Source organism: Somniosus microcephalus, chromosome 1 (assembly GCF_052327205.1).
Source record: "Somniosus microcephalus isolate GS21.2 chromosome 1, FLI_Smic_1.0, whole genome shotgun sequence".
In the NCBI taxonomy this organism is placed as follows: domain Eukaryota; kingdom Metazoa; phylum Chordata; class Chondrichthyes; order Squaliformes; family Somniosidae; genus Somniosus; species Somniosus microcephalus.
The window spans coordinates 462,222,274-462,242,314 of NC_140987.1; the positions used below are offsets into that span (position 1 = coordinate 462,222,274).

The 20,041-nt window shown below is 51.4% G+C and overlaps 1 protein-coding gene across 2 annotated transcripts in view; it reads right to left on the reverse strand.

Annotated features, from left to right (window-relative positions):
- The window catches only part of fhl1a (four and a half LIM domains 1a), a 172,536-nt gene that overhangs the window by 15,604 nt on the left and 136,891 nt on the right, over positions 1 to 20,041 (reverse strand). For both annotated transcript variants that reach the window (XM_086002362.1, XM_086002358.1), the window contains exons 2-3: positions 8,241 to 8,425; positions 609 to 783 (exon numbers count right to left, since the gene is read on the reverse strand). In XM_086002362.1, the coding sequence (XP_085858488.1) occupies positions 609 to 783; positions 8,241 to 8,396 (331 nt within the window). In that variant the 5' untranslated portion in view covers positions 8,397 to 8,425. The remainder of the gene's footprint in view (positions 1 to 608; positions 784 to 8,240; positions 8,426 to 20,041) is intronic.

Genomic DNA, 20,041 nt, shown 5'->3' on the forward strand with positions numbered 1-20,041 from the left:
AACCGGACTAGTCGCTAACCGGCACAGAGTTAACCGGGCTAGTCGCTAACTGGTGCAGAGTTAACCGAGCTAGTAGGTAACTGGCACAGAGTTAACCGGGCTAGTCGCTAACTGGCACAGAGTTAACCGGGCTAGTCGCTAACCGGCGCAGAGTTAACCGGGCTAGTCGCTAACCGGCGCAGAGTTTACCGGACTAGTCGCTAACTGGTGCGGAGTTAACTGGGCTAGTCGCTAACAGTCAGTGAGTTGCCCGGTCGGTGGCTGAGTTGGGCGTCGGTCGGTCAGTGAGTTGGCCGTCGGTGGGTTGGTTGGTGGGTCAGTCGGTCGGTGAGCTGGCCGTTGGTCAGTGAGTTGGCCGTCAGTGGGTCGGTGATTTAGCCATCAGTCGGTTGGTGGGTGGGTGGGTCGGTCGGTCAGTCGGTGAGTTGGCCGTTGGTTGGTGGGTCGGTCGGTGAGTTGGCCGTCAGTCGGTGGGTGGGTGGGTTGGTCAGTCGGTGAGTTGGCCGTCAGTCGGTTGGTGGGTTGGTCGGTGAGTTGACTATCGGTGAGTCAGTTAGTGATTTGGCTGTCAGTCGGTGAGTTGGCCGTCGGTGAGTTGAGCGGCTGACCTGGTTTGATGGCTCTCTTGCAGCTCTGACAAGTTGAGCTGTCAGTCCGAGGTAAGCACTTGTTGCAGACGATCCGCTCGTTCTTGACGCTGAAGGAATCGTTGGCCAGCGAGCGACTGCAATGATAGCAGTGGAAGCAGTTCTCATGCCAGTACTGGCCATTGTGGTGCAGCTCCTAAACCAAGGGAGGGACAAACATCTACTGGTGAGACTAAAGATTGACAAATCTTCTGGACCCGATGGATTCCACCCCAGGGGATTAACAGGAATGATGAGGAAATTGTTGATACTCTAGTCATGATCTTCCAAAACTCTCGATTCAGGAATTATCCCCTTGGATTGGAAAATTCCCAATGTCACTCCGTTATTTAAGTAGGGTAGAAGAGAGAAACCAGGAAATTATAGGCCTCTTAGTCTAATGTCTGTTTACTAGAATCTGTCATTAGGGACAGAGTGACTGAGCACTTGGACAATATGAGCCGATCAGAGAACCAGCGTGGATTGTAAAGGGTGAATCATGTCTAACTAACCTAGTTGAATTTTTTGAGGAGGTAACTAACGTGGAAGATAAGGGAGTGCCTGTGGATGTTAATTATATGGACGTCCAGAATTCAACAAGGTTCCACATAATAGATTGTTAACTAAAGTGAGAGCGCCTGGAATTGGAGGCAACCTATTGGCTTGGATAGGGAATTGGTGAGGAGGCAGGAGAGAGAGTGGGGATAATGGGTGTGTGCTCCAATTGGCAGGATGTGACTAGCGGTGTCCCCCAGAGATCTGTACTGGGGCCTCAGCTTTTCACTATATTTATAAATGGCTTGGATGAAGGAATAGAGAGGGTATATCTAAGTTTGCTGATGACACCAAGTTAGGCGGCAAAGTAAATAACGTAGATGGGAGCAGAAAGTTGTAAAAGGGACATTGCTAGATTAAGTGAGTGGGCAAAACTGTGGCAGATGGAGTTTAATGTGGGAAAGTGTGAGGTCATCCACTTTGGACCCAAGATAGATCAGAGCATTTTCTAAATGGCGAGAAGCTGGGAACTGTGGTGGAGCCAAGAGATTTAGGGGTCAAGTACAGAAATCACTAAAAACAAGTGAACAGCGCAAAAAATTATTTAAAAGTCTAATGGAATGTTGGCCTTTATCTCGAGAGGGCTGGAGTACAAGGGGGAGGAAGTTTTGCTACAGCTGTACCGAGCTCTGGTCAGACCCCCTCTGGACATTGCGTTCAGTTCCGGGCCCCGCCCCTCTGGACACTGCGTTCAGTTCCGGGCCCCGCCCCTCTGGACACTGCGTTCAGTTCCGGGCCCCGCCCCCCTGGACACTGCGTTCAGTTCTGGGCCCCGCCCCTCTGGACACTGCGTTCAGTTCCGGGCCCCGCCCCTCTGGACACTGCGTTCAGTTCCGGGCCCCGCCCCTCTGGACACTGCGTTCAGTTCCGGGCCCCGCCCCTCTGGACACTGCGTTCAGTTCCGGGCCCCGCCCCTCTGGACACTGCGTTCAGTTCCGGGCCCCGCCCCTCTGGACACTGCGTTCAGTTCTGGGCCCCGCCCCTCTGGACACTGCATTCAGTTCCGGGCCCCGCCCCTCTGGACACTGTGTTCAGTTCCGGGCCCCGCCCCTCTGGACACTGCGTTCAGTTCCGGGCCCCGCCCCTCTGGACACTGTGTTCAGTTCCGGGCCCCGCCCCTCTGGACACTGCGTTCAGTTCTGGGCCCCGCCCCTCAGGAAGGATATCTCGGCCTCGGAGAGGGAGCAGCGCAGATTCACCAGAATGATACCGGGGCTGAAAGGGTTAAATTATGTGGACAGTTTGCACAGACTGGGCTTGTGTTCCCTCGAGTTTAGAAGATTAAGGGGTGATCTAATCGAGGTGTTTAAGATGATTAAAGGAGTTGATCAGGTCGATCAAGAGAAACTATTTCCTCTGGTGGGGGGAGTCCAGAACAAGGGGGCAGAACCTTCAAATTAGAGCCAGACCGTTCAGGGGTGATGTCAGGAAGCACTTCTTCACACAAAGGGCGGTGGAAATCGGGAACTCTCCCCCCGAAAAAACTATTGAGGCTGGGGGTCAATTGAAAATTTCCAAACTGAGATTGAAAGATTTTTTGTTGGGTCAGGGTGTTAAGGGATAAGGAATAAAGGTGGGTAGATGGAGTTAAGATACAGATCAGTCATGAACTCATTGAACAGGCTCGAGGGGCTGAGTGGCCTCCTCCTATTCCTACGTTGAGATTCTAACACGAGGATCTAAACGAACGAAATAAAATAAAACGAAATGAACCAGTTTTTACTGCAGGAAACTAGATGAAGTGGGAATGTGAACCAGATCTTCAGAATGCTGGCTCGTGATGTACATAACACTTTATCGCATCTCCCAGTCATAGAGTCATAGAGTTATACAGCACAGAAAGAGGCCCTTCGGCCCATCGTGTCTGCGCCGCCCATCCATCAAGCCCTGTCCAGTCTAATCCCATTTTCCAGCATTTGGTCTATAGCCTTGTATGCAATGGCATGTCAAGTGCTCATCCAAATGCTTCTTGAATGTTGTGAGGGTTCCTGCCTCTACCACCCTTTCAGGCAGTGAGTTCCACATTCCAACCACCCTCTGGGTGAAAAAGTTCCTCCTCAAATCCCCTCTAAATCTCCTGCCCCTTACCCTGAATCTATGCCCCCTTGTTATTGACCCCCCTACTAAGGGGAAAAGTTCCTCTTTGTCTACCCTATCTATGCCCCTCATCATTTTGTACACCTCAATCAGGTCCCCCCTCAGCCTTCTTTGCTCCAAGGAAAACAACCCCAGCCTGTTTAGTCTTTCTTCATAGCTGAGGCGCTCCATCCCAGGTAACATCCTGGTGAATCTTCTCTGCACCCTCTCCAAAGCAATCACATCCTTCCTATAGTGAGGCGACCAGAACTGCACACAGTACTCCAGCTGTGGCCTCACCAGCGTTTTGTACAGCTCCATCATAACCTCCCTGCTCTTATATTCTATGCCTCGGCTAATGAAGGCAAGTATCCCATATGCCTTTTTAACCACCTTATCTACCTGTTCCGCTGCCTTCAGGGATCTATGTACATGTACACCAAGGTCCCTCTGACCCTCTGTACTTCCTAGGGTCCTACCACTCATTGTGTATTCCCTTGCCTTATTTGTCCGTCCAAAATGCATCACCTCGCACTTTTCAGGGTTAAATTCCATTTGCCATTTTTCCGCCCATCTGACCAACCCATTTATATCGTCCTGTAGCCTGAGGCTTTCCTCCTCGCAATTGACCACCCCACCAATTTTTGTGTCATCTGCGAACTTGCTGATCATACCTTTCACATTCTCATCCAAATCATTTATGTAGATCACAAACAACAAGGGACCCAGCACCGATCCCTGAGGTACCCCACTGGACACAGGCTTCCAGTCACAAAAGCAACCTTCGACCATCACCCTCTGCCTCCTGCCACTCAGCCAGTTTAGGATCCAACGCGCCAAGGCACCCTGGATCCCATGGGCTCTTACCTTCTTGACCAGTCTCCTATGCGGGACTTTGTCAAAGGCTTTACTGAAGTCCATGTAAACCACATCCACAGCATTTCCCTCATCCACCCCCCTAGTCACCCCCTTGAAAAATTCAATCAGATTTGTCAGACATGATTTACCCTTGACAAAGCCATGCTGACTATCCCTGATTAATCCTTGCCTCGCCAAGTGAAGACTAATTTTGTCCCTCAGAATTTTTTCCAATAATTTCCCTACCACAGATGTTAGGCTCACTGGCCTGTAATTCCCTGGTTTATCCCTGCTACCCTTCTTGTATAATGGTACTACATTAGCTGTTCTCCAGTCCTCTGGTACATCCCCTGTGGCCAGAGAGGTTCTGAAAATTTGTGTCAGAGCCCCTGCAATCTCCTCCTTTGCCTCCCACAGCAGCCTGGGATACATCTCGTCCGGGCCTGGGGATTTATCCACTTTTTGGCCTGCTAAAACCGCTAGCACCTCCTCCCTCTCGATGCTAATATGTTCAAGTGTGTCACAGTCCCCTTGCCCGATTTCTATGTCTGCATCGTCTTTCTCCATAGTGAACACAGATGCAAAAAATTCATTTAAAACCCCGCCTACATCATCTGGCTCTACACACAGATTGCCACTTTGGTCCCTAATGGGCCCTACCCTTTCCCTGGTTATCCTCTTGCCCTTAATATACTTATAAAACATCTTAGGATTTTCCTTTATTTTGCTCGCCAGTGTTATTTCATGGCCCCTCCTCGCCCTCCTAATTTCTTTTTTAAGTATGCCCCTGCACTTTTTATACTCCTCTAGGGCTTCTTCCGTCTTTAGTCTTTTGTAACTGCCAAAAGCCCCCCTTTTATTTCTAATGCATTTTTGTATATCCCTTGTCATCCAAGGTTCCCTTTGCTTGTTGGTCCCACCCTTGACCTTTACAGGAACATGTTGGCGCTGTACTCTCTCTATTTCCCTTCTGAAAGTCTCCCACTGTTTTGATGTGGATTTTCCTATAAGTAGCTGCTCCCAGTCCACTTTGGCCAGATCCTGCCTTATCATATTAAAATCGGCCTTCCCCCAATTTAGAACCCTTATTTCCGGGCCGTCTTTGTCTTTTTCCATGACCACCTTAAATCTCACCGAATTATGGTCACTGTCGCCAAAATGCTCTCCTACTGATACTTCCACCACTTGCCCGGCTACATTCCCCAGAATTAGGTCCAGTACCCGCCCCCTCTCTTGTAGGACTTTCTACATGTTGGCTCAAAAAGCTCTCCTGGATGCACTTTATGAATTCTGCACCCTCTAAGCCTTTCACACTCTGACTATCCCAATTTATATTGGGGAAGTTGAAATCCCCCACTATTATTACCCTATTATTTTCGCACTTCTCTGAGATTTGCCTACATATCTGTTCCTCTATCTCCCCCTGACTGTTTGGGGGCCTATAGTACACTCCCAGCAAAGTGCTTGCCCCCTTTTTGTTTTTAAGTTCTACCCATATGGCCTCATTAGAGGAACCCGCTAATATATCGTCCCTCCTTACAGCAGTAATTGACTCCTTAATTAATATTGCAACACCCCCTCCCCTTTTACACCCCCCTCTGTCTCGCCTGAAGATTCTATACCCCGGAATATTGAGCTGCCAGTCCTGACCCTCCCTCAACCATGTCTCCGTGATAGCAACAATATCGTACTCCCATGTGTTCAACAACAACTTCAGTTCATCCACCTTATTTGTAAGACTCCTTGCATTAAAATATATGCCTTCCAGCCCTGCCATATTCCCTTTTGCCTTCACATATTTGCTCTGCCTTCCCAGCTGACTTGTTTTTTCCTCTGTATTTGGCTGTAAATCACCCCCTACTATAGCTCCACTCTGTACCCCATCCCCCTGCCAAGTTAGTTTAAACCCCCCCCAGCAGTGCTAGCAAACCTCCCCGCAAGGATATTGGTTCCCCTCTGGTTCAGGTGTAAACCGTCCGACTTGTACAAGTCCCACCTTTCCCAGAAGCAGACCCAGTGATCCAGGAAACTAAAGCCCTCCCCCCTGCACCATCCCTTTAGCCACGCATTCATCTGTTCTATCTTCCTATTCCTATATCCACTAGCAGTGTTAGGCAATGTCTTAGAAACATAGAAAACTAGGAGCAGGAGTAGGCCATTCGGCCCTTCGAGCCTGCTCCGCCATTCAATATGATCATGGCTGATCCGCTATCTCAATACCATATTCCCGCTCTCTCCCCATACCCCTTGATACCTTTTGTGTCTAGATCTATAGTTTTAGTGCTGTTAATGCATGCAGTGCAATAGTTGTAATGAATCGAATGATCCTTTTTTTGTTTAAGGGGGGTTTATAGGCCAGGCCACACACACAACTTCCAGCTCCTCTTCAAACAGTGCCACGGGATCATTAATATGCACCTGAGCTACCAGATCTAGCTGGTTCACTGATGTCCTTTAGGGGAGGAAACCTGCCACCCTTCCCCGGCCTGGGCCTATAGGTGACTCCAGTCCCACAGCAGCGTGGGTGACTCTTCACGGCCCTCTGAAGTGGCCGAGCGAGACACTCGGTACTGAGTTTGGATGATCAACCATAATCGTATTGAATGGCGGAGCAGGCTCGAGGGGCCGAATGGCCGACTCCTCCTATTTTCTATGTTTCAATGTTAAATTAAACCCGCTCCCAGCGGTTCAAGAAGGCGGCTCACCATCACCACCACCACCACCACCTCAGGGACAACTCGGGACGGGCAATAACTGCCGGCCTTGCCAGCGACGTCCACAGCCCCAGACTGAATTTAAAATACCCGGGGGAGTGAATGTTTTTGCAGTATAATCAGTTCATTTAATTGTTTCGATGTGTTTGGAGTTCCTGATTTGTCCAGCAGATGGTGATGGAGTCGCCCTGCGGCAGAATGTTGGGGGTTGTGAAGACCTGAGATTTTGGAGTTTAGGATATATTTCTAACTGCTTTCTGAAACTTCCTATTTTTAATGAACAGAACGGTTTTACTGGGACAGCGGGAGCTGAACGTAAGAGTTAAAATCTGTACAGCAGAGAATTTAATTTTCTGTCAGTGTCCCAGTGATCTACTCTTTGCTGAATCCAATCTCTGTGTCGTAGCAAACTCAACAAAGTATAAACAAACCAATCTTTAGTGATTAATGACATAAAACTCACAACTAGGAGTTGGAACTCTGGACCTCCCATCATAAAGGGGCAAGTTCAAGGGTGTATTGTTAATCTTTATTCAGTCTGGGGCTGTGGGGCCTCGCCATTTACTGCCCATCCCGAGTTGTCCCTGAGAAGGTGGTGATGGTGGTGAGCCGCCACCTTGAACCGCTGGCCGCTGGTTTGATACAAACTGAGTGTTTCACTCGGTCACTTCAGAGGGCCGTGAAGAGTCACCCACGTTGGAGTGGGACTGGAGTCACCTATAGGCCCGAACCTTTAGCTCCAGGGAACCCAGCCTTTCGATACAAGACCTGCCCCCGCGGTATTCTGAGTGGCCCCCGCGGCCGCTATAAACGCACAAAAAAATTAAAGGGAACATCGGCCCAGACCGGGGGAGGACGGCAGGTTTTCTCCCCTGAAGGAGAATCCCACAGCTTCATGTTCACTGTTACTGGGACCAGATCTTTATTTCCAGAATTTTTTTTAACTGGTTAGTAATCTGAGGGATGGGAAAGATTGAGGAAATAGTAAAAATAAACTGCATGATGTCAGGGTTTTGATGGAGTAAATAAGGAGAAACTGTTTCCAGTGGCAGGAGGGTCGGTAACCAGAGGACACAGAGTGAAGGTCATCGGTAACAGAACCAGAGGGGAGATGAGGAGAAGAATTTATTTTGCAGAATGATTTATAAAGATCTGGAATGCGCTGCCTAACTTTCAAAAGAGAATTGGAGAAATACTTGAAAAGGAGAAATTCACAGGGCTGTGGGGAAAGAGCAGGGGGAGTGGGACTAATTGGAGAGCTCGTTCAAAGAGCCGGCACAGGCACGATGGGCCGAATGGCTGTAAGATCCCCAGGCTGAGCTGAGCGAGCAGTATCTGTCTCGCCAGCTTCCCGCGGCCCGGTAACGGTTCAGTCACGCGCCAGATCTGGTGTTAGCAGGTCATCACCTACCTTGGAATCACAGCCAATTGGCTTCTTGCATTCAGCGCAAGAGTTGGCAACGAATTTCTCGTAGCATTTGATGCAACACGGCTGATCGTCCTTCTGGATATATTTCTTCCCATGCAGCGACTCCTTGCAATGGTGGCAGTTGAAACGCTCCGTCATCGTGCGCTCCGGGAACCTGTAATAGGCCGCTAACAGAAAACAGAACGACAAGCTTTAGCACCGAGGAAGGGGGAGTGACCCCGAGGAAGGGGGAGTGACCCCGAGGGAGGGGGAGTGACCCCGGGGAAGGGGGCGTGACCCCGGGGAAGGGGGAGTGACCCCGAGGAAGGGGGAGTGACCCCGAGGGAGGGGGAGTGACCCCGAGGGAGGGGGAGTGACCCCGGGGAAGGGGGAGTGACCCCGAGGAAGGGGGAGTGACCCCGAGGGAGGGGGAGTGACCCCGGGGGAGGGGGAGTGACCCCGGGGAAGGGGGAGTGACCCCGAGGAAGGGGGAGTGACCCCGAGGGAGGGGGAGTGACCCCGAGGAAGGGGGAGTGACCCCGAGGGAGGGGGAGTGACCCCGAGGGAGGGGGAGTGACCCCGAGGGAGGGGGAGTGACCCCGGGGAAGGGGGAGTGACCCCGAGGAAGGGGGAGTGACCCCGAGGGAGGGGGAGTGACCCCGGGGAAGGGGGAGTGACCCCGAGGGAGGGGGAGTGACCCCGGGGAAGGGGGAGTGACCCCGAGGGAGGGGGAGTGACCCCGAGGGAGAGGGAGTGACCCCGAGGGAGGGGGAGTGACCCCGGGGAAGGGGGAGTGACCCCGGGGAAGGGGGAGTGACCCCGAGGAAGGGGGAGTGACCCCGAGGAAGGGGGAGTGACCCCGAGGGAGGGGGAGTGACCCCGGGGAAGGGGGAGTGACCCCGGGGAAGGGGGCGTGACCCCGAGGAAGGGAGCGTGACCCCGAGGAAGGGGGAGTGACCCCGAGGAAGGGGGAGTGACCCCGAGGGAGGGGGAGTGACCCCGGGGAAGGGGGCGTGACCCCGGGGAAGGGGGAGTGACCCCGAGGAAGGGAGCGTGACCCCGAGGAAGGGGGAGTGACCCCGAGGAAGGGGGAGTGACCCCGAGGAAGGGGGCGTGACCCCGGGGAAGGGGGCGTGACCCCGGGGAAGGGGGCGTGACCCCGGGGAAGGGGGAGTGACCCCGAGGGAGGGGGAGTGACCCTGGGGAAGGGGGCGTGACCCCGGGGAAGGGGGAGTGACCCCGAGGGAGGGGGAGTGACCCCGAGGGAGGGGGAGTGACCCCGAGGAAGGGGAGTGACCCCGAGGGAGGGGGAGTGACCCCGGGGAAGGGGGCGTGACCCCGAGGGAGGGGGAGTGACCCCGGGGGAGGGGGAGTGACCCCGGGGGAGGGGGAGTGACCCCGAGGGAGGGGGAGTGACCCCGAGGGAGGGGGTTCAGGGGCACTCGGGACAGAGCCAGCCTCTCGCTCCCATCGGCTGCACCAGCTGTGTGTGAGTCGCTGCAACTCTCTGAAAATAAAGTGTTTCCAGAAACTGTCCAACGTTGGGTTTGGCCCCAAACTGCCCGTCGTCAACATCACTGATAAAAATCATCATTAAGGGCCGAGATTCGCGACTCTCGGGAAACTCTGTAATCCGCTGTTTGTTTTTCAACACAGATTCCAGGCTGACCTGTTGTACCATATCCTGTGGTTGTCATGGCGATAATATTATAAACTCTGGCCGACAGATATATTCCTTATTCACTCTGTACAGGTCATTCATTTTCCAAATCAAATCTCTTTATCATCTTCAATTAGATCACCCCTTAATTTTCTAAACTCGAGGGAACACAAGCCCAGCCTGTGCAGCCCGTCCTTATAATTTAACCCTTTTAGCCGCGGTATCATTCTGGTGAATCTGGGCTGCACTCCCTCCGAGACCAACATATCCTTCCCGAGGTTTGGTGCCCAGAACTGAACACCGTGCCCAGACACGGGGTCTGATCAAGGCTCAGTACAGCGACAGCATCATTTCCTCACTTTTTTTCCGACCCCTTTGAGAAAAAGGCCAACATTCCATTTGCCATTTTGATTACTTTTTGTACCTGTCCACCATCTTTTAGTGAATTGTGCACACCTAAATCTCTCTGCTCCTTAACCTCTCTCCATAAAGGACATATTTGGATTTGTCTTTCTCGGATCCAAAGTGGATGACCTCACACTTCCCCACACTCTTAAAGTTATTGTAAAAAAAAAAACAATATCTAAATATTCCACACATTAGACAATAGAAATCTGCTTAACATTTGTTTTTCAGATCATTTAGAGTGATTTGTGGAGATGAGGTAACTGCATCACATGGTGTGACAGTCACCATCTTCATTTAACATTGGACGTTCCATTGGAGCGCCTCCTAGAGGTGTTACAGGGAATACTTGTAGTCACGCTGATATTTTAACATTGGAGTTCCCGTTAGAAATGTTTACATCACATTTTACAATGTAAAACAGTGACGCAGGAGTTGTGTTCCGTGTGCAGGATTGTTCAGAATCCCTGGATGTGATAATGGTCTCGCATCAAATGCATCCGTCACACATCCAAGTGTCACATGTGCAAAGTCTGTATCATACTTGCATTTGATTGGTTAAACCCGAGCTGACTATCAGCCACGGTGCACTGATGGGGGAGGGGCGGGTGGTTAAGGTTGGTGAATTTACCAAATGGAGCTCAAGGAAGTCAAAAAAAATTATTTTTATTAATTCTGTAGATTGAAGTACAACAACAACTTGCATTTATATAGCGCCTGTAACGTAGTAAAACGTCCCAGGGTGCTTCACAGGAGTGATTATCAGACAAAAATTGACACCAAGCCACATGAGATATTAGGACAGGTGACCAAAAGCTCGGTCAAAGAGGTCGGTTTTAAGAAGCGTCTTAAAGGAAGAGAGAGAGGCGGAGAGGTTTAGGGAGGGAATTCCAGAGCTCGGGGCCCAGGCAGCTGAAGGCACGGCCACCAATGGTGGAGCGATGGAAATCGGGGATGGGCAAGAGGCCAGAGAGTTGACGAAGGTTATAAGATCTTGTTAATCATGGAATAATCAGTAAACAGTTTAATGTGGGGTGGGGACTATAGATCTCAGTATGATAGAGGGAGAGAGATGATTGTTAATCTGCAGACTCGGCTTCCTTGAAAAATACATATTTAATATTTCCACAGAGCCGCAGGAACTGGCCTGTGCTCCGTGAATCCACCTCAGAAACAGGAGCAGAACCATCCGCATCTGCCTTCACTGTCCTGTGGTGATTGACAACAAGGAGGTCATAGAAACATGGAAACATAGAAGATAGGAGCAGGAGTAGGCCATTCGGCCCCTCGAGCCTGCTCCGCCATTCAATGCAATCATGGCTGATCATCCAAATTCAGTACCCTGTCCCTGCCTTCTCCCCATATCCCTTGATCCCTTTAGCCTTAAGAAATATATCCAACTCCTTCTTGAATATATTTAATGAACTGGCCTCCACCGCCCTCTGTGGCAGAGAATTCCACAGGTTCACCACTCTCTGGGTGAAGAAATTCCTCCTCATTTCAGTCCTAAATGGCTTACCCCTTATCCTTAGACTATGACCCCTGGTTCTGGACTCCCCGGCCATCAGAAACATCCTTCCTGCATCTAGTCTGTCCAGGCCTGACAGAATTTTATAGGTTTCGATGAGATCCCCTCTCAATCTTCTAAACTCCAGTGAGTATAAGCCCAATCGACACAATCTCTCCTCATACGTCATTCCTGCCATCCCAGGTATCAGCCTGGTGAATCTTCGCTGCACTCCATGGCAAGAACATCCTTCCTCAGGTAAGGCGACCAAAACTGCACACAATACTCAAGATGTGGTCTCACCAAGGCCCTGTACAACTGCAGCAAGACATCCTTGTTCCTGTACTCGAACCCTCTTGCTACGAAGGCCAACATACCATTTGCCTTCTTAACCGCCTGCTGCACCTGCATGCTTACCTTCAGCGACTGGTGCACAAGAACACCCAGGTCTCTTTGCACTTCCCCTTCTCTCAATCTATTGCCATTCAAATAATAATCTGCCTTCCTGTTTTTGCCACCAAAGTGGATAACCTCACATTTATCCACATTATCGTGCATTTGCCATGTTTCTGCCCAATCACCCAACCTGTCCAAATCGTACTGGAGTTTTACGACATCCTCCTCACAGCATACCCTCCCACCCAGCTTTGTGTCGTCTGCAAATTTGGAGATATTACATCCAATTCCCTCGTCCAGATCATTAATATATATTGTGAACACACACACACACTCTCACTCACACTCTCACACACACTCACACTCTCACACACACACTTACACACACTCACACTCACACACATACACTCAGGGCAGCATGGTGGCATAGTGGTTAGCACTGTTGCCTCACAGCGCCAGGGACACGGGTTCAAATCCGGCCTCGGGTGACTGTGTGGAGTTTGCACATTCTCCCTGTGTTTGCGTGGGTTTCCTCCGGGTGCTCCGGTTTCCTCCCACAGTCCAAAGATGTGCAGGTTAGGTTGATTGGCCATGATAAAAAATTGGCCCTTAGTGTTAGGGGGGATTAAATACGTGGGGTTACAGGGTTACGGGGATAGGGCTTGGGTGGGATGGCTGTCGGTGTAGGGACCGGGTGTTAGGGTTTGGATGATCAGCCATGATCTCGTTGAATGGCGGAGCAGGCTCGAAGGGCCGAATGGCCTACTCCTGCTCCTATCTTCTATGTTTCTATGTTATGTTTCACACACACACACACACACTCTCACACACACTCACACACACACACACACACTCGCACTCACACTCTCACACACACTCACACACACACTCTCACACACACACACACACGCTCACTCACTCGAACTCACTCACTCACATACTCACTCACACACACACTCACTCACACTCACTCTCACACACTCACTCACACTCACTCACACACTCACACACACTCGCACTCACACACTCGCACTCACACACTCGCACTCACACACACTCACACTCACTCACACTCACACTCGCACTCACACACTCGCACTCACACACTCGCACTCACACACTCGCACTCACACACTCACTCACTCACACTCACACTCACTCACACACCCACCCACCCAACCTCACACACACACACTCACACACTCACACACTCACTCACTCTCACTCACACACTCACTCACACACACACTCACTCACACTCACTCACACTCACTCACACTCACTCACACACTCACTCACACACTCACGCACTCGCACTCACACACTCACACACACTCACTCACTCACACTCACTCACACTCACACACACTCACTCACTCACACACTCACTCACTCTCACACTCACACTCACACTCACTCACCTCACTCACACGCTCACACACTCACACACTCACTCACACACCCACCCAACCTCACACACTCACACACACACACTCACTCACTCACACTCACACTCACCCAACCTCACACACTCACACACTCACACTCACACTCACACTCACTCTCACACCCACCCAACCTCACTCACTCACACTCACACTCACTCTCACACCCACCCAACCTCACACACTCACTCACTCACTCACACTCACTCACACTCACACTCACTCACACACTCACTCTCACACCCACCCAACCTCACACACTCACACTCACACTCACACTCACACTCACTCACACCCACCCAACCTCACACACTCACACACACACTCACACTCACTCACTCACTCACACATCCCATCCGGTCCTGGTGACTTATCAACTTTAAGTACAGCCAGCCTTTCTAGTATCTTTATTAATTTTCATCTCACCCAGTAACTCCACTCCCTCCTCTGTCACTATGACTCTGGCAGAATCCTCGGGTCACCGACCCTCCTGCCACTGGGAACAGTTTCCCCTTACTCTTTCAAAACCGTTCATGATTTTAAACACATCCATCAAATCTCCTCTGAACCTTCTGTGCTCTGGAGAACAATCCCAGCTTCTCCACATAACTGAAGTCCCTCATCCCTGGAACCATCCGAGTAAATCTCCTCTGAACCCTCTCCAAGGCCTTGACATCCTTCCTAAAGCCTGGTGCCCAGGATTGGCCACAATACTCCAGCTGAGGCCTAATCTGTGTTTTATGAAGGTTTAGCATAACTTCCTTGCTTTTGCACTCTATTCCTCTATTACTAAAGCCAAGGATCTCATATGCTTTTTTAACAGCTTTCTCAGCTTGTCCTGCCACCTTCAAAGCCTTGTGTACAGACACCCCCAGGTCTCTCTGATGCTGCATCCCTGTAAAATTGTACCATTTCGTTCATATTGCCTCTCCTCATTCTTCCTACAAAATTGTATCACTTCACACTCCTCTGTGTTAAATTTCATCTGCCGTGTGTCTGCCTACTTCACCAGTCTGTCTATGTCCTCCTGAAATCTGTTACTGTCCGTCTCACTGTTTATTACATAACCGAGGACAGGGGCACATTCAATGATTAATTAGAGGTTAATTGCTCTGAGACGCATCCAGAGGTCCATTCTGGGCATACCTGGGTACTGGTGTGTTGTTAACCTGGGGTTACCAGGGATACCAACATGCTTGTGTGGGGTTGTTGTTGTCTTTGTAACTTTGCGCTGTACCCGTAGCGAAAGGTGTGAAGCTGTGGGAGGATTCGCGGGCTGATTAACAGCCTGAGAGGCCACGACATGCACGTTGCTTCCATGGCCGCGACCAGCTTTCTCCGCCCCCCCCCCCCGATAGCAGGATCAGTCTGATACACGGGACAACCCATGTGGTGAGGAGGGGCAGCGTCAGTCTGATACACGGGACAACCCATGTGGTGAGGAGGGGCAGGGTCAGTCTGCTACACGGGACAACCCTTGCGGTGAGGAGGGGCAGGGTCAGTCTGATACACGGGACAACCCATGTGGTGAGGAGGGGCAGCGTCAGTCTGATACACGGGACAACCCATGTGGTGAGGAGGGGCAGGGTCAGTCTGATACACGGGACAACCCATGTGGTGAGGAGGGACAGGGTCAGTCTGATACACGGGACAACCCATGTGGTGAGGAGGGACAGGGTCAGTCTGATACACGGGACAACCCATGTGGTGAAGAGGGGCAGGGTCAGTCTGATACACGGGACAACCCTTGCGGTGAGGAGGGGCAGGGTCAGTCTGATACACGGGACAACCCTTGCGGTGAGGAGGGGCAGGGTCAGTCTGATACACGGGACAACCCATGTGGTGAGGAGGGGCAGTGTCAGTCTGATACACGGGACAACCCATGTGGTGAGGAGGGGCAGGGTCAGTCTGATACATAGGACAACCCTTGCGGTGAGGAGGGACAGGGTCAGTCTGATACACGGGACAACCCTTGCGGTGAGGAGGGACAGGGTCAGTCTGATACACGGGACAACCCTTGAGGTGAGGAGGGGCAGGGTCAGTCTGATACATGGGACAACCCTTGCGGTGAGGAGGGACAGGGTCAGTCTGATACATAGGACAACCCTTGCGGTGAGGAGGGACAGGGTCAGTCTGATACACGGGACAACCCTTGCGGTGAGGAGGGACAGGGTCAGTCTGATACATAGGACAACCCTTGCGGTGAGGAGGGACAGGGTCAGTCTGATACACGGGACAACTCATGCGGTGAGGAGGGACAGGGTCAGTCTGATACACGGGACAACTCATGCGGTGAGGAGGGGCAGGGTCAGTCTGATACACGGGACAACTCATGTGGTGAGGAGGGGCAGGGTCAGTCTGATACACGGGACAACCCATGTGGTGAGGAGGGACAGGGTCAGTCTGATACACGGGACAACCCATGTGGTGAGGAGGGGCAGGGTCAGTCTGATACACGGGACAACCCAGGTGGTGAGGAGGGACAGGGTCAGTCTGATACACGGGACAACCCATGTGGTGAGGAGGGGCAGGGTCAGTCTGATACACGGGACAACCCAGGTGGTGAGGAGGGGCAGGGTCAGTCTGATACACGGGACAACCCAGGTGGTGAGGAGGGGCAGGGTCAGTCTGATACACGGGACAACCCATGCGGTGAGGAGGGGCAGGGTCAGTCTGATACACGGGACAACTCATGCGGTGAGGAGGGACAGGGTCAGTCTGATACACGGGACAACTCATGCGGTGAGGAGGGGCAGGGTCAGTCTGATACACGGGACAACTCATGCAGTGAGGAGGGACAGGGTCAGTCTGATACACGGGACAACTCATGCGGTGAGGAGGGACAGGGTCAGTCTGATACACGGGACAACTCATGCGGTGAGGAGGGACAGGGTCAGTCTGATACACGGGACAACCCATGCGGTGAGGAGGGGCAGGGGCAGTCTGATACACGGGACAACCCATGTGGTGAGGAGGGGCAGGGTCAGTCTGATACACGGGACAACCCATGTGGTGAGGAGGGGCAGGGTCAGTCTGATACACGGGACAACCCAGGTGGTGAGGAGGGACAGGGTCAGTCTGATACACGGGACAACCCATGCAGTGAGGAGGGACAGGGTCAGTCTGATACACGGGACAACCCTTGCGGTGAGGAGGGACAGGGTCAGTCTGATACACGGGACAACTCATGCGGTGAGGAGGGACAGGGTCAGTCTGATACACGGGACAACCCTTGCGGTGAGGAGGGGCAGGGTCAGTCTGATACACGGGACAACCCATGCGGTGAGGAGGGGCAGCGTCAGTCTGATACACGGGACAACCCATGTGGTGAGGAGGGACAGGGTCAGTCTGATACATGGGACAACCCTTGCGGTGAGGAGGGACAGGGTCAGTCTGATACACGGGACAACCCATGTGGTGAGGAGGGACAGGGTCAGTCTGATACACGGGACAACTCATGCGGTGAGGAGGGACAGGGTCAGTCTGATACACGGGACAACTCATGCGGTGAGGAGGGGCAGGGTCAGTCTGATACACGGGACAACCCATGTGGTGAGGAGGGACAGGGTCAGTCTGATACATGGGACAACCCATGCGGTGAGGAGGGGCAGCGTCAGTCTGATACACGGGACAACCCATGTGGTGAGGAGGGACAGGGTCAGTCTGATACACGGGACAACTCATGCGGTGAGGAGGGACAGGGTCAGTCTGATACACGGGACAACCCTTGTGGTGAGGAGGGGCTGCCCACAGGCATCGTATGAGGTCATTGATATCTGAAAGAAGTCAACATTTTCGACGTGTCACTAAGATCGGCCAATTTAATTGGGGGGTTCTTTGATGTTCCAGATGTTTAACACAATCCTCCCAGACAAAATTTGACACCGAGCCACATAAGGAGAAATTAGGGCAGGTGACCAAATGCTTGGTCAAAGAGGTCGGTTTTAAGGAGCGTCTTAAAGGAGATGAGAGAGGCGGAGAGGTTTAGGGAGGGAATTCCAGAGCTTAGCATCTTTTAGCACTAAGACCTTACTTTCCTACATTATTTCTGTTGCTTAATTCAACTTTTCTTTTGATATTTTGAATCCCCAGTCGGGATTACGGATAAATTAAGTGCTTCTTGGAGCCTCACATTAAAAGAAATTACGTCTTTTTTTATAAAGTCTCTGGTCCGGAGTAGGTCAGAGTTTGCTGCAGGCCCTAAAGGGTTAAGTCCGGAGGAGCCTCTGGTCGGGTTTGTTTGGTGACACCGCACAGATTGCAGCAAATCCTGATCCTGCCTCCCTGTTTATATCATTTGTTTATATAACCTGCGACAGAGACTGTAGGTCCCGCACTGGACTCATCAGTCACCTGCAAACTCATTCTTAATGTGGAAACAAATCATCCTCGGTTCCGAGGGACTGCCTAAGAAGAAGATAATTTGTTTATTAGGCTGGAGAGACATAAACCAGACATATAATTGCTGCCTCTTGTCTTGTCTCGGTCTCCACCAGCTGTGTAATGGGTGAGGTCACTGGACCAGCGCAACAGTCAAATGACTCCTTCAGATCCTTCAGTTTCTGTTTAAATGTGTCGAGTGAACTTGCAGTCACCATTTCGCTCCCGAACTGGTTCCCGTCGACAATTGTCGCTGTGAAAAAGTTGAACCTCTGTCTTTCTTGATCGGTCGCCGCGTTAGTTTCCGGCTCTTCCCTCTTGTTGATGTCCGCCCGGTGCCCACACACAACCATTGCCAATCGCTGCCAACTCAATATAAACCCACCAGGGGACAGAAAACACTCCAATGAGTAAAATGACACCCACAGACATGAGGCAAGAGTGGTTTGGATTTTAACTGGCTGCTGATTTCAGCGTCGAGGTGCCAGGGTTTGGTGGTAAACTGGTCTATTGAGCCCAGGCGGTGAGGACAGCGAGTGTTTTAAGAGGTGTGTACAAGAGACTCGGCACCAAGGAGACAGCTACACTTCTCAATTCACACACTTCAAAAACTGCTCGCTTCAAGTGCTGACTGCACATGAAATGTCTCAGAGAGTGATACAGCACCACTTAACATGAATAAATGGACGTGTTAACTCCTGTGTCAATCCCAATAACTAGATACAAACAGCGGAACCCAGCGCAAACCTCTGTGTATAGGGAGGCTGCTCTGATACTCCTGATCAATTCAGAGCTTGTTAAGCCTCACTGTACTATCCAACATTGAATTGGTTCTGATTTTTTCATATTTCAGCAAATAACAAGTGAAAATTCAATGAATACAGACTATTTTAATTCTTTACTTAATTTTCACAAAATGCGGTTCTCTGTTGCAGTGTGTCAGTAAATGTGGGAGTGTCTGTATTCTTCCATCTCCCCTAACGCTTCAACTTTCACTGGGGTACAGTTCCACAGACAACTGACTCTCACTGGGGTACAGTTCCACAGACACTAACTCTCACTGGGGTACGGGTTCCACAGACACTGACTCTCACTGGGGTATGGATTCCCCAGACACTGACTCTCACTGGGGTACAGTTCCCCAGACACTGACTCTCACTGGGGTACAGTTCCACAGACACTGACTCTCACTGGGGTACAGTTCCACAGACACTGACTCTCACTGGGGTACAGTTCCACAGACACTGACTCTCACTGGAGTACAGTTCCACAGACACTGACTCTCACTGGGGTACAGTTCCACAGACACTGACTCTCGCTGGGGTACAGTTCCACAGAAACTGACACTCACTGGAGTACAGTTCCACAGACACTGACTCTCACTGAGGTACGGGTTCCTCAGACACAGACTCTCACTGGTGTACAGTTCCACAGACAACTGACTCTCACTGGGGTACAGTTCCACATTTACTGACTCTCACTGGGGTACGGGTTCCACAGACACTGACTCTCACTGGGGTATGGATTCCACAGACTCTGACTCTCACTGGAATACAGTTCCACAGACACTGACTCTCACTGGGGTACAGTTCCACAGACACTGCCTCTCACTGGGGTACAGTTCCACAGACACTGACTCTCACTGGGGTACAGTCCCAGATACTGACTCTCACTGGGGAGCGGTTCCACAGACACTGACTCTCACTGGGTACAGTTCCAAAGACACTGACTCTCACTGGGGTACAGTTCCACAGACACTGACTCTCACTGGAGTACAGTTCCACAGACACTGACTCTCACTGGGTTACAGTTCCACAGACACTGACTTTCACTGGTGTACAGCTCCACAGACACTGACTCTCACTGGGGTACAGTTCCACAGTCACTGACTCTCACTGGGGTACAGTTCCAAAGACACTGACTCTCGCTGGGGTACAGTTCCACAGACACTGACTCTCACTGGGGTACAGTTCCACAGACACTGACTCTCACTAAGGTACACTTCCACAGG